The following is a 13,981-nucleotide window of genomic DNA, read 5'->3' as shown; positions in this document are numbered from 1 at the left end:
CGTGATTCTCCTGCCTCAGCCTCCTGAGTAGCAGGATTACAGGCACGTGCTACCATACCCAGCTAATTTTTGTATTTTCAGTAGAGACAAGGTTTCACGATGTTGGCCAGGCTGGTCTCAAACTCCTGACTTCAAGTAATCTGCCTCCCTTGGCCTCCCAAAGTGCTGAGATTACAGGCGCGAGCCACTGCACCTGGCCTAATCACTAGTGTCTTTTTAAATAAAAAGTTAATACTGCAGCATTTTATTACTGGGATTATTACGTGCACATGCTCCTTACCTAAAAATTTAGTGAGTGATTTTTTTTCTTAAAAAAAAAAAAAAAGTAAGACCAGGCGCAGTGGCTCACACCTGTAATCACAGCACTTTGGGAGGCCAAGGCAGGTGGATCATGAGGTCAAGAGATTGAGACCATCCTGGCCAACATGGTGAAACCCCGTCTCTACTAAAAATACAAAAAGTAGCCAGTGTGGTGGCAGTCACCTGTAGTCCCGGCTGCTCAGGAGGCTGAGACAGGAGAATGGCTTGAACTCGGGAGGCAGAGCTTGCAGTAAGCCAAGATCGCGCCACTGCACTCCAGCCTGGGTGACAGAGCGAGACTCCGTCTAGAAAAAAAAAAAAAAAAAAAAGAGGAAATAGAGACAGGGTTTTGCTATGTTGCCCAGGCTGATCTCAAACTCCTGGGCTCAAGCAATCCTCCTGCCTCAGCCTCCTCAAGTTCTGGGATTACAGGTGTGAGCCACGTCTCCCTGCCTTGTGAATGATTTTTTTGTGTATGGAATTTATTTGTAGTTATCTTGGGTTGCATATTTATGTATATTTTATATTTCTTTTCTCAAATGTTACATAAATCTTTAAAACAGGACTTCAGAAGAAATTAACAGTGTAACAGGAAATATGGAAGATAACGCAAGTTTGAAGAAAATATTTAAATAGTAATGGAGCGCTTGCTTTGACAGTACATATACTAAAACTAGAACAATATGGAGAAGATTAGTATGGCCCCTGTACAATGATGACATGCAAATTCGTGAAGCGTTTCATCTTTTTAGAACATTAGGCCCAAGTAATATGTCATTGTGTAAGGAAAAATAACATACAAAAAATAAACCGAAAAAGAAAGTGGTAGAAATTTAGTGTGGACAAGTTTGGTTAATATGAAGCATGGATGGCTGGGCTCAGTGGCTCATGCCTGTAATCCCAGCACTTTGGTAGGCTGAGGCGGGATGATCACTTGAGACCAGCCTGGGCAACATAGTGAGACCTCATCTCTACAAAAAAAATCAAAAAATTTGCCACGTGTGGTGGTGCACACCTGGGATCCCAGCTACTCAGGAGGCTGAGGTGGGAGGATTGCTTGAGCCTGGGAGGTTGAGGTTGCAGTCAGCCATGATTGTGCCACTGCATGCCAACCTGGTTGACAGAGCAAGACTCTGTCTCCAAAAATAAGAAAAGCTAACTTAATTCAGTAGCATCATAGGGATTAGGTTCTAAAGTCACTGTATGGCAAAAAGCTGCTTCAAAATTACCCTAAAAAACCACTGAAACCTCCCAGCATTGGAACTGACAGTTGTTTCTTTAGTTAAACAAGAGCCAAGGCTTATCTGGTATTTAAGGGCCATGCTGTCTTTTAACAATAGATTAAAATGTATAAGATTAAAGATGAAAAATTCAGGGCCTCAAAACGCTCCCACTTTGAGAGGCATAGAAGAAATGAAGATACGGCAGATTCACACCTCCCATCTCCTGCTCATTCTGAGCTGTCTGCTCTTTGAAAGGAATGGCCCACAGAACATCTTTCAGTAGTTGGAAGCTCCTGTGGCCAAGTATAAAGCTTCCCACACGCCTCAATTAGCAGACTTCCAGGGAGAAGCGGCCAGGAAATTAACTCTCTCTTTTGGCATGGCCCAAAGAATTGAAGTTTCAAACCACACGCATTCTAACTTCTCTGTAAATTAGTCACTCTTGGCCACTCTTCGAGTTTCAGGAAAATGGAAGATTTTGTGGAGAAAGGCAATTTCTCTGTGCTGATCCTGTGGTCTAATCTTTAAGATACTTTGGATACAAGTAACTGATCATTCCAGCTAGCTTTAATAGAAAAAGAGTTCGTTCCAAAGTTACAGGGATTACTGACAAAATCTAAGGACAGTACATATTTACTGAGTGCCTGCTGTGTTCCAAATACTGTTTTGACACTAAGGAGACAGCATGGGACAAGACACTGGCCAGAACCTACCTGGTTTGCTCCGTCACTCTACTTAGGGGTTTGTTCAGTTAGGGAAGGCATGGAGAGGCCCTCCTTGACCAGCCCTATAAATAGTCCCCACTTCCATTATCTGAGTTGCATTTTAAAAGAGCTGTCTTTGGCCATCCCACAGATTATGGTCTGTTTGTGTGTCTTATTCGCCTACTGGAGGAACATTATTTTTTATTGTTTTTATTCTTCATGTCCCCAGTTTCTATCGTTAGTGCCTGATATATAGCGTCCTATAAGTGTTTGCGGAACTAAAAAGAGCATTTAGATTTTCTGGCATTTTCTTGAGTAAACATCTATGAAGATAAAAGTGTTAGGTAATACAAGAAGCAGGGCACTCTACAGATTGTAGAGTGGTCTCTTCTTGTAGATTGGTAATGGCAACTTGTCTCTACCCTCAATAGGTCTTTTAATTTAGACCTACTAAAACCTCAAGAGGCTGTGCAGAGTATATCCATTCTCAAATGATATTCTAGCATTTCTTTAATTTTTAAATGAAGTTGGTGCATCTGTTTTAAATAATACTACAAGATTTGTAACAACAGAAATGAGCAGAAAGAAAAGGAGAGGCAGGGTACTGCTCATTCTGTTTTGTCTTAATGTATTTGAGATTATTTGTGACCTTTGTGTATTTGATTTTCTTCCTTCATCCTGTAACTTGCTTCTGTCTTTCACTTCATTTTTGAAGTGAATCATGTTTATCTCCTGCTTCGGAATAAGATCTTACCTTTTATGTTTTCTTTGTTGGCCTGTATGTTTCTGTATTGTTTTTTCCCCCAGACTCCTGCCTACTTATTTTTTAGGGATAAATCATAAGTTTATGAAGATAGTTATTAATATTTGTTGATGTTCTTTAGCTTGTCTTGATAAAAAGTTCTGGTGACCCAAAGGTTTTTCCCAAACATGGATTCCTTTTGTGATTGCTGCTTACTGTGTTGAGTGGCAGTCCTGGTGTTGCAGTTCCTATAAGTGCACTGCACTTGGCAGCTGCTCCGTGCCCCTTTCATTACAGTTCTTCTAGGTTCAGTCCTGCCTTTGAAGTTGTTCAAGGGTGCGGGTGTGACCAAGTTAAAATGAAACAAAGGAAAACCCTTGTGTTTTATTCTCTCTATCAAGCCTCTAATAATGCCTCCTGGAATGGGCTGTAACCCTATTTTCCTTAATGTCGTTGTGTAAGTATATGAAGATAGTGAGAGGCACACATTTTTGCATACAACTTATATGAATTGGAGATACACAAATAAGCAGGATTTTTAGGTAAACTTTAAATGGCTATCTCAACATTTTTGTGTTTCTTTTTCCCAGCCAACTACTATTATTGGTGGAGGTGAGGAGACAGATAAGATCTTAATTATTTATTTTAATTAAAATACTAAATGCTTGCAATATGAAAGACCAAGGACCAGTTACTACAGGAGATACAAGATGATTAAGACCAGCCTCTGACTTCAAGTTATTTACACTGTAGCAGGAGAGATGACAGTTACACAAATGAGGACCACAAAAGAGAGTAGAATAAGTACTGTAAGAGAGCTCTAAACAAAGTACTGTGGAAATTCAAAGGGACGTGAACTTAAAGCCAGTTATTGAAATCAGGAATAGCATTTTGGAATGCCACAGAATATTTCCAATTATAAATACTCAGTAAGCAATGTGCCTCTGTGTGTGTGTGTATGCATAGGGTTTGAGGAATGGAATCTATTTTGTTTTATCTATCTCATTTTGATTTAAAAGTTCCTTCCCAAATGAAGCTCATAGCATAATGGAAAGAACATAGAATCTTTTTTCCAGTCCCCGTTCTGCTTTCATTGGTTTGGTTTGGATAGTATTAGAATCCCTATGAATTGGAGCACACATTGCAATTATATCTGCCCCCATATATCTCATCAGAAGGAAGTCCAGTATTTTCCTCTTGGGGCTTCTTTTTCCTCCCAAATTGTCTGAGAACCCTCAGGGATTATGTAGGCAGTGCAAAAAGGAGAGGAGGTGGTAGATCCAACTTTCACACCCAAAGGGGAAAGATCCCCACAGTCTGCTGTTTGCTTTCCATCATCTCACAGGGTGCTGCTGAAAACTGGTCCTCACTTTGTGACCAGTCAGTAATGCTGAGCCTGTTCTCTGCATCAGCTACTCTGATGCATTATGGAGGAGGAGCCAGGTACTCTACTTGGACTGGTGGAGCAGAGCTCCTAGTGTTGTCTCTTTTAGCCTCATGCACTACCATTTTCCTGATGTCAGGTGGCCAAGGAAGCTCTGGGTCAGGATCTGTTGACACCTACTGCTTAACAGACCCGGAACTCCCAACCCACATTCCTTACAGAGTCTGCCCCTGGAAAACAGGCAGGTGGCCCCTTTTCCAGATTCCAGACACCAGCACTCTCATTCCTCTCTTGCCTTCTGTAGGCGGTGAGGTTAATCACCTTCCTTTCCTTCAAAGGAAGACTGTCCTCAATTACTCACAGCTGCTCTAGCCTCTCAATCAAGGTACATTTACCATCCTTCTTGGATGGTGTGGGAGTGAGGGCCCTATAATGATTCAAGGTGATTATTGACTCACTCTCACTGTGGAAAAATCTGTGACGGGCATCCTGCTTCGTTAATAGTATCTATCACATGGTGCTGTTGTGAAGACGTAATGAGATGGTAATAGGCAAGAGCCATGGAAGTATTATTGATATTCTGTCATTCCCTGTAAATCTCTTCAAAGGCTGCCCCCTCGGCTTAGAGCAAGTGACCTGATGCCACTTTTCTAGTCCAGTCTCATTTTGTAACACTCTACCCTTTTGCTGTATCTTTAGCCCCACTGGTCTTAGACTTTAAGGCTTTTCTCCTTCACTGGGCTTCTACAAACACCATGCTTTTGAATAAAGTGGCTTTTCCTTCTCTCTGCCTAGTTGAGTTTTGCATCACTGTCTCCTTTTAACAGACATTCATCTTCACTGAAATTCTAATACAAGTTAAATCCCCATTATGTGGATTAAGAGACCCTTGTTCTTTTCCTTCTTAGCACGTATCACAAGGTCAAAGGTATACACATGGTGACCACTTGTTTAATGTGTTTCTTCTCTGGACACTAGCACCAAGGCATGTGTCCAGGCATGTCTGCTCTGTTCAACTCCCGGAAGTTGAACTATTAGGTTCCTTGTTCTCAGAGCCCATCCTGTTTCACTCTGTTACTCTTGCAGGTGAAAATATCTGTTAAATCATAAGCAGAGTTAAAAGATAACATGTGGAGGCTGGTGGCTTCCTTCCATCTTCCTGAGTGGAAATGTGCAGTTTTGTGCTACTAAATACCATTTTTTTCAGATTATCATCCTTACCATATTCAAACAATAGAAACATATTAGACTCTGATGTATTTTTCTGCCAAGGAACAGTAAATTATATACATGTTGGTCATTGAGAAGGAAGGCTTTGTGTTTTTGAACCTAAAATGTGTACTTTTTATTGTTACTAAACCTTTTAACATCATCACTATTTAAACATAATGGTGACCCCTAGTGGATGTTCTGCATAACAGACTGAAAGATCAGAAACCCCCTACCTGAATGAAGCTCTTGCTTTGTAATAATCAACAAGTTGTCTTTTTCTTTGGATCTCTATTTTATTTTAGGCTAGAATTTAGATGTCATGAAGAAGACTTAATTTGTGAGTCTGGCAGCTTCCATTCCAGCACGTATTTGTATTTGTCTTTGGTTTTATGCATAATTCATTCTATAAGCAGAACAACGAAATTGTAAAGAAATAGAGAGTACCTCAATCCAAATAACGTTAGGGATTTTTTTGTCCCATCTGACCCTTAAATAATTGTATATAAATAGTTTTTACATACAGTTATAATTATATTGTGTACATAATATTTTGTGTTCTTTTATCACTTGGCATTACTTTATTTGGAATGAAGTATCTGCATAGTCTACATATTTTTCATTTTTAATGGCATATAGTATCTCATTATGTTGATACATGTAATTAAGTTTCATCTTTGCTTTTAGCTTTTCCTTACCATGGCAGTTAAACTGTGTATATCTTATTCAAAACACAGTAATCTGTATTTTAGCATTCCAGGTAATTTCTGAGATCTAGTTGGAGTGTGAAACCGTGGTCAGGGAATGATTTACCTTGAGGCAACATCTTGCCTGCCCAGCTGATATTACATATGCTATTAAATAATGCCCTGCTGTCCTCCCATGCCCCCATACTCCTTCCCTCCTCTTTTTGATGAGGCCTGAGATATAGGTTGAGTAGCCCTTATCTGAAATGCTTGGGACTAGAAGTGTTTCAGATTTCAGATTTTTAAAAAAATTTTTGGAATATTTACCTTATGTACCAGTTGAACATCTGAAATCCGAAAATTGGAAATTAGAAATGTTTCAAGGAACGTTTCCTGTGAGCATTAGACAGGAGCTCAAAAAGTTTTGGATTTGGGTGTTTGGGGTGTTCAACCTGTATGTTGTTTTCTGCCTCCATTCATGATAAATCATTGCCCTTCCAAGTGAGCCAAGATGGGAATAAATCTCCACTTTTTTTTTTTTTTTTTTGAGATAGAGTCTTGCTCTGTCACCCAGGCTGGAGTACAGTGGCACAATCTCGGCTCACTGCAACCTCTGCCTCTGGGTTCAAGTGATTCTCCTGCCTCAGCCTCCCCAAGTAGCTGAGACTACAGGTGCATGCCACCATGCCCACTGATTTTTATATTTTTAGTAGAGACGGGGTTTTGCCATATTGGCCAGGCTGGTCTTGAACTCCTGACTTCAGGTGATCTGCCCACTTCGGCCTTCGGGCCGAATTGCTGGGATTACAGGTGTGAGCCACTGCACCTGACCTAGTCAACATAATTTTTAAAATCTAACCAGGACGTACATTTCTCCCTCTTACTCCCAAATATGCATGGATTTGTCAGTTGCTTTCAGGGAAAGGACAAGGAAGTCATTGATTTTTAGAAAGTTGGAAAAGCTGGCCAGGAGTGGTGGCTCACGCCTGTAATCCCAACACTTTGGGAGGCTGAGCAAGGCGGGCAAATTACTGGAGGTTGGGAGTTCAAGACCAGCCTGGCCAACATGGTGAGACCCCCATCTCTACTAAAAATACAAAAGGAAATTAGTTGGGCATGGTGGTGGGCACTATAATCCCAGCTACTCGGGAGGCTGAGGCAGGAGAATCGCTTGAGCCCAGGAGGTGAAGGTTACAGTAGGCAGAGGTTGTGCCACTGCACTCTGGCCTGGGCGTCAGAGCAAGACTTTGTCTCAAAAAATAAATAAATAAATAAAAATAGGAAGTTGGAAAAGCCTACTCAGTGTCATAATTTAGGAAGCTGACAAGTAAATATTGTTTTAACTGATTTTGGGTAGGGATCTGTTGTACATGGTTATGACCTTATAATTAAGAAAATCTGATACAATTTAAATTTTATTCTTTATACTTAGCTATTTTCTTGATATCCTGTGGTAAACATCAATTTTACATTCAGAAAAAGAGCTTTTCTAAATTACAGAAAACTTGTAAAACCTGTGGAAAAATATGTAAATTATCCAAACTCTCATCACCCAGGATAATTTCTGTTAATATTTTACTGCATTTGCTTTCAGCATTTTCTTTTTTTCTTGAGGCAGGGTCTTGCTCTGTTCCCCAAGCTGGAGGGCAATGGTGTGATCATGGCTCACTGCAACCTCGACCTCCCAGATTCAAGTGATCCTCCTGTCTTAGCCTCCCAGGAAGCTGGGACCACAGATGTGCGCTACCATGCCCAGCTAATTATTTTTTTAAGAGACAGGGTCTTGCTATGTTGCCCAGGCTGCTCATTTTCTGCCTCCATTCTTGATAAATCATTGCCCTTGCAAGTGAGCCAAGGTGGGAATAAATCTCCACAATTTTTTTTTTTTGAGACAGAGTCTTTCTTACTTTTGATTGGTAAAACTAGAAAATGTAACAAGGTATGGAAAATGTTAAGAATTTAGTATAGCTATTCTGTGAAATAGATTCTGAAGAGAATTTAGGTTGATAAAAACTTCAATTATAATCCCAGACATTGTAAAATCTGTTTCTGAAACATTTTCTGCTCGGTTAATATATTTTCTAATGAAAAGCTCAGTTAAGAGGAACCATCAAAAACAGCATTTCCAGATCCATAAAAGCACATTAGTGGAGAAGACCCTAAAATATACTCCGTGTGTGTGTGTGTGTGTGTGTGTGTGTGTGTGTGTGTGTTTATGAGCCATTTAAAGAAATAATGGTTTTGTGGGCCAGGAATTTGGGCAGGGCTAATTTCAGTGATTATTTTGCTCTATATGGTTGCCAGCTGGGGTCATTCAGTGGTTGTCTTCCCCCTCACGTAGTAGATGGGCTGCTCTGGACAGTCTAAGATGGCTCATTCAAATGTTTGCTGCCTTGACAGGGCAGGTGGAGGGCTGGGCTCAGCCAGGACTATTGACTAGAGCCCCAACACATGACCTTTCCAGCATGCTACCTGCTTTTTTTTTTCTTTTTAAATGATAAAACATTGTCATTATGAATCTCAGTTCCTGTAATACTTTGATGCCATCAGTGTTTACTGGGGTGTTTAGCACTGTTGCTTGTACTCCCCAGACCACTGCTTTGAGTCTCTTTCTTTTCCCCCCCTTAATTTTTTGGCTTTATAGGTTGATTCTGAGCTGGGGTCTGGAGCAGTACATTTGCTGTGTAGACGACATCTTAATATATTGGGCACTTAATTTGCTGTGTGGAAGCTGCCTTGCTGGGCATAACTAGGTGCTATTTCAGAAACTTAAAATAAGCTTTAAAGAAGGAAATCCTGCAATATGTGACAACATGGGTGAACCTGGAGGACATTATGCTGAGGGAAATAAAGCAGTAACAGAAGAACAAATACTGCATGATTCCACTTATATGGGATATCTAAGAGAGTCAAGCTCATAAAAGCAGAGAGTAGACTGGTGGTTGCCGGGGGATATAGGGAGCGGGAAATGAGACATTGCTGTTCTGCAGGTATAAAGTTTCAGTTATCCAAGATTAGTAAGTTCTGCTTTATAACATCGTGCCTTATTAATACTAATAAGATATTAATACTACTGTATTTTACACTCAAAATTTTGTTAGAAACGTACATCTCATGTTAAATTTTCTTATTGTAATTTTTTTAAGAAACAAATTTGGAATTAATCATTTGAGATAAAAAGGCAGGAAAACATCAGAACTTAGTGTTTTTCTGTTTATTTACCCCATCCTATATTCTTGATAAGACAGTATATTTTGGGAGGGCAGAGTATGGGGACAGGGCAGGGTCAGTGATGAGTTCAGTTGGAAGAAGGGCTAATAGACTTGAAGCTGTGCTTGCATAATCACCCTGTTTTTGCTTAAATTATGTTTATCTGGAGTGACTGATGGTATGGTAGCTAAGGCTCCCCAAGCTATTCGTTGTCTCACTGTTTAGGATTGGGGGTCATATGCAGTCAGCTCCCCATCACTACTGCCTCTCTTTGGAGTCTCTAGAATGGCTTTTTAATTTACATTTGTCTTCTGGCTATTCCTCTCTTATCAGCCTGTTGACATTTAAGGCTCTACGATGATATTTTTTAGTTTGGATGTCTTTGCATCATATTTATATATTTATATTAAAACTCTCTAGCCCTTTGCTGTGAATGGGGTAATAGTACCTAGCTCAGAGTGTTGTGGGAATGCTTAAAGGGCTTTAGAAAATGTTAGCTATTACTGTTACTGGATAACCATCTTTTAAACTTCCTTTTTTAGAAACTGATTCAGCAGTACAGAAAGAACTTAGAAACCAGACACCTGCTCCATCTGCAGCTCAAACTTCTGCTCCCTCTAAGTACCACCGAACTCGATCTGGGGGAGCCAGGGATGAACGATATCGATCAGGTGAGGAGAAGCTGCAGAATGACCAGCTGAATCGTTTTCCTAACAATAGTATGAACTGTGTATCCTGAGAGCTTCCAATACTTGTTTTTTTCCCCCCCATGAGGCAACAACAAGTCTATATTAACTCATTCACCAGTCATTTATTTTGTACCCGACTATGTGTCAGGTATAGTAGGTACTCAGTAATTTGCTGGAAAGGAACAGTACCTAAGACTGTTTCCAGCTAGGCGACATGGCTCACGCTTGTAACCCCAGCACTTTGGGAGACTGAGGTGGGCAGATCACTTGAGGTCAGGAGTTTGAGACCAGCCTGGCCAACATGGTGAAACCTCGTCTGTACTAAAAATACAAAAATTAGTGGGGCATGGTGGTGGGCGCCTGTAATCCCAGCTACTCAGGAGGCTGAGGCAGGAGAATCACTTGAACCCGGGAGGTGGAGCTTGCAGTGAGCTGAGATCCCACCACTGTACTCCAGCCTGGGCGACAGAGTGAGACTCCGTCTCAAAAAAAAATAAAGACTGTTTCTGCCCTCAAGGAATTTAACAGTTTAAGAAGAGACCAGACAAGCATACAAGCACAAAGGCCATGTGAATAAATAAATAAATAAGAAAGTGGAGGGTTGGGTCTCATGGGTGGTACTGGGAGAGCTCAGTGGATTCTATTGGAAGAGGCAGGCCCTTCCGTGTTTGCCAGAGCTAGAGCTATTGCGTAACTGGTCTCTCTTAATTGATGGAGCTGAAAGAAAACTCTCAATGAAATTTCAAATTAGTTATTTCTTCTAACCCAAAAAGTACCTACAGGAAGGGAAGGAGCAAGGTGTGCCTGTCTGGCAGCAGGAACATACTCCTGCTTGCACTGTACTCAGGACAACCTGGCGGCCAGTACCAGGTGTGCAGCTTTGATAAGCAGAGGAGCGACTGGTAGATCCCTAGAGCATGTGTGGTGCAGCAGGCCCTTCCGATGCCCACTTCCTGTCCACTGCACCAAGAGTAGTCTCTGCGGCACATTTCTTGTTTTAAGAAGTGGCAGAATTAAGCAAAAAGACTAATGGAGATATTATTTATTTTCTTCAGATTTTTGTCTTCTTTGTACTGACCAAGGTTGCCTTAACGTTTTCTTGAACTGAAAAACACAGTCTGTATCACATCCTCTCAAAAACTGCTTTAAAGAAAATGAGGAAAGGATGCACAGTTGAAGAGCTGCATCAGCTATTTTGTGAGCTGGTTTTACTAGATAGATATTTTCACACACAGAAGGAGAAAAGGATGAGAAGTGTCCAGTCAGGGGAAAAAAAATAGAGGTGGTAATTTTATACCTAAACTGGTCTTGAGTGATCAAGAGAGGCTTGCTCAGAGAACAAGACATCTAAGCTGAGCCATGGCAGACAAACAAGAGTTAGCCAGGGAAATAATGTTCAGAACTTGGAATGCAAGGGCCAGAAAGAGGTGGGAGATGAGGCTAGAAGGATTACCAGAGACCAGATCTTGTGGGATCTTGAATGTCACTGAAGGATTTTCAGCAGAGCAGTAACATCATCAGATTTGTATTTCTTTCAGTAGTTCACTCCAGCTATAGACTGGAGTGCCTTGGCACAGCGCCTTCCATGTATAAGAGCTAAACAGATATTTTGCAGAAAGAAGAGAATAGAAGTATTTACTAGTAGGCCAGGTGCGGTGGCTCACGCCTGTAATCTTAGCACTTTGGGAGGCCAAGGTGGGTGGATCACTTGAGGTCAGGAGTTCGAGACCATGCTGGCTAACACAGTGAAACCCCATCTCTACTAAAAATACAAAAAAATTAGCCAGGCATGGTGACGGGCGCCCGTACTCTCATCTGCTCGGGAGGCTGAGGCAGGAGAATGGCATGAACCCGGGAGGTGGAGCTTGCAGTGAGCCGAGATCGCGCCACTGCACTCCAGTCTGGGCGACAGAGTGAGACTCTATCTTAAAAAAAAAAAAAAAAAAAAAGAGAAAAACACGTAGTAGTTACTAGTTAAGGAATGGATTAGAGAAAGGGAGGGCCGGAAGTAGCAAAGCATTCAGGTGCTGCCCTTTGTTGCCAATCACCTAAGCCTGATTTTCCAGCCACCTAGTGTTGCCTTTTGAGGCTGGAGCCCAGGTTCAGCAGCAGCATGCTCCAACCTGTCCAGAAGGGTTTTTAGCCTTCACAGCTTTCATCCCTGGCCTTCTGGGAGTGTGTTTGTGTTTTACCTTCCTTTTTCTTTGTTTTTACAGCATGTAATAAAGGATTATTAAGGATCCAGAAGGGTGATTTTCAACATTCTATATCCAAGCCAATCAAATGTGAAAAAGTTTTTTGTGAGCTTATTTAGTACTATAAAATTTTGAGCTTCACCTGTTAAAACCCAGCTGTAATCTGTAGTCCCTGCTCTTTTGCACCATTGCTTTTTGATTATCCCAAGTATTAGAAAGCGTATGCTGTGGATCAGATACTAGTCAGCTGACTGTGGAGATTGTTGGCTAGGTGCTGGTGTACTGGAGAGTTTTTAACAGTTGTATGCTCATCTTACTGGGAGTTTTTCTGTGTGTGTGCGCGCGCGTGTGTGTGTGTGTGTGTGTGTGTTTAAAGGATAGTAGCAAGAAGTAGGCCAGAATGAGGTGAAGTAGGGGAGAAAAAGTGATTTAAAAACCTTGAAGATATTGAAAGCTATGAGGGTCCTGCAATCCTATCAGGAGGGGAATGTGAAAAGAGGATGCAAGCATAGACTATGGGTGAAAATCAAATTTTTCAGTGTATTAGAAATTGCTCAACTAAATAGCGAAAGAAAGCTCAGGATGTGAAAGAAATTGAGTCTCTGAGAATTCAGGCTTCTCCTAATAAGAAGAAATCAGCAGAGGTGGCTCGTACCTGTAATCCCAGCACTCAGGGAGGCCGAGGCAGGAGGATCATTTGAGAAGAGACCAGCAGCAGCTGCAGAGGTGGGGCAGATAAGTAGTGGAGATTGATGGGAGCTGAACTTATATCTGTTTGCTACTCCAGTCATAGAAAAGGTTACATTTACATGTCATGTGCAAAAATAGCTGAAGAATGTAGGGTATGTTTAATAAAAATTGCAACAATTCGGAATAAAGTGATGGCTACATAAGAAGGATTTTATATTAATGCTGGTAAGTGTAATTATAAAACCCTTTCTTATTTGATGGAGGCTTATTAACACCTATAACATTTCAACCAATCATAATTAAATCTAAATAGACTTAGTGTTCACATTTCAGACACAGTATAAAGAACTTACCTTTATTCAGAGTTTAGATTATCTGACCTGATTCCATTCTTTATGCTTTAGCCAAGAGAGAGCTTACATTTCAAGTATACTACCTTATTAGTATATTTCTTTTTCCTGCACATCCAGGCATGATGCACCTCCATACGCGTAGTATGGTCTCAAATGTAGAAAACACAAATTAATGCCTGAGATGGAAAGTGATATTATTTTAAGTCATTCTGACTCTCTTGATGTTAATCTCTTGAGAAGTTAGGTACTTCAAACAAAACAACAAAAATAAAACAGGACGTTAGGGGAGTATTTGTATTACCTTATTCAGCTCAAACATGAGTACTGGAAAATGATACCCAGCTTCCACATGCTTCTGGGAGAAATGTCCAAAGTCACTTGTGTCTGGGGACTGAACTCTGGAAGTGACTTCTTTATCAAAGATCAAGATGAATTGTGTGGTGCTGAATGAGTCAAATTCAGTTAAGAGAGCTGCCTGTTGTTATCAATAGGAGTCTTTGCTAATAAATAACTGACCATCTCTTTTTGACACTGGTGTATGGGTCAGGGTTTATCATGTTAGAAAATAGTTGGGTGGCTTGATTTGTTTTGTGATC

The 13,981-nt window shown here is 40.8% G+C and overlaps 1 protein-coding gene and 1 non-coding gene across 6 annotated transcripts in view; both read left to right on the top strand.

Annotated features, from left to right (window-relative positions):
- Positions 1–13,981, top strand: part of DIP2B (disco interacting protein 2 homolog B) — a 269,875-nt gene that overhangs the window by 137,988 nt on the left and 117,906 nt on the right. For all 5 annotated transcript variants that reach the window (XM_033222100.1, XM_033222099.1, XM_033222097.1 and 2 more), the window contains exon 3: positions 10,001–10,129. In XM_033222100.1, coding sequence (XP_033077991.1) covers positions 10,001–10,129 — 129 coding nt within the window. The remainder of the gene's footprint in view (positions 1–10,000; positions 10,130–13,981) is intronic.
- Positions 944–1,050, top strand: LOC117091151. Its single transcript, XR_004440272.1, has one exon. It is a non-coding gene; the product is annotated as a U6 spliceosomal RNA (small nuclear RNA).

The sequence above is a fragment of the Trachypithecus francoisi genome, unplaced genomic scaffold (assembly GCF_009764315.1).
Source record: "Trachypithecus francoisi isolate TF-2019V2 unplaced genomic scaffold, Tfra_2.0 Lachesis_group11, whole genome shotgun sequence".
Classification (NCBI taxonomy): Eukaryota; Metazoa; Chordata; class Mammalia; order Primates; family Cercopithecidae; genus Trachypithecus; species Trachypithecus francoisi.
This window is presented reverse-complemented; position numbering and strand designations above follow the sequence as displayed.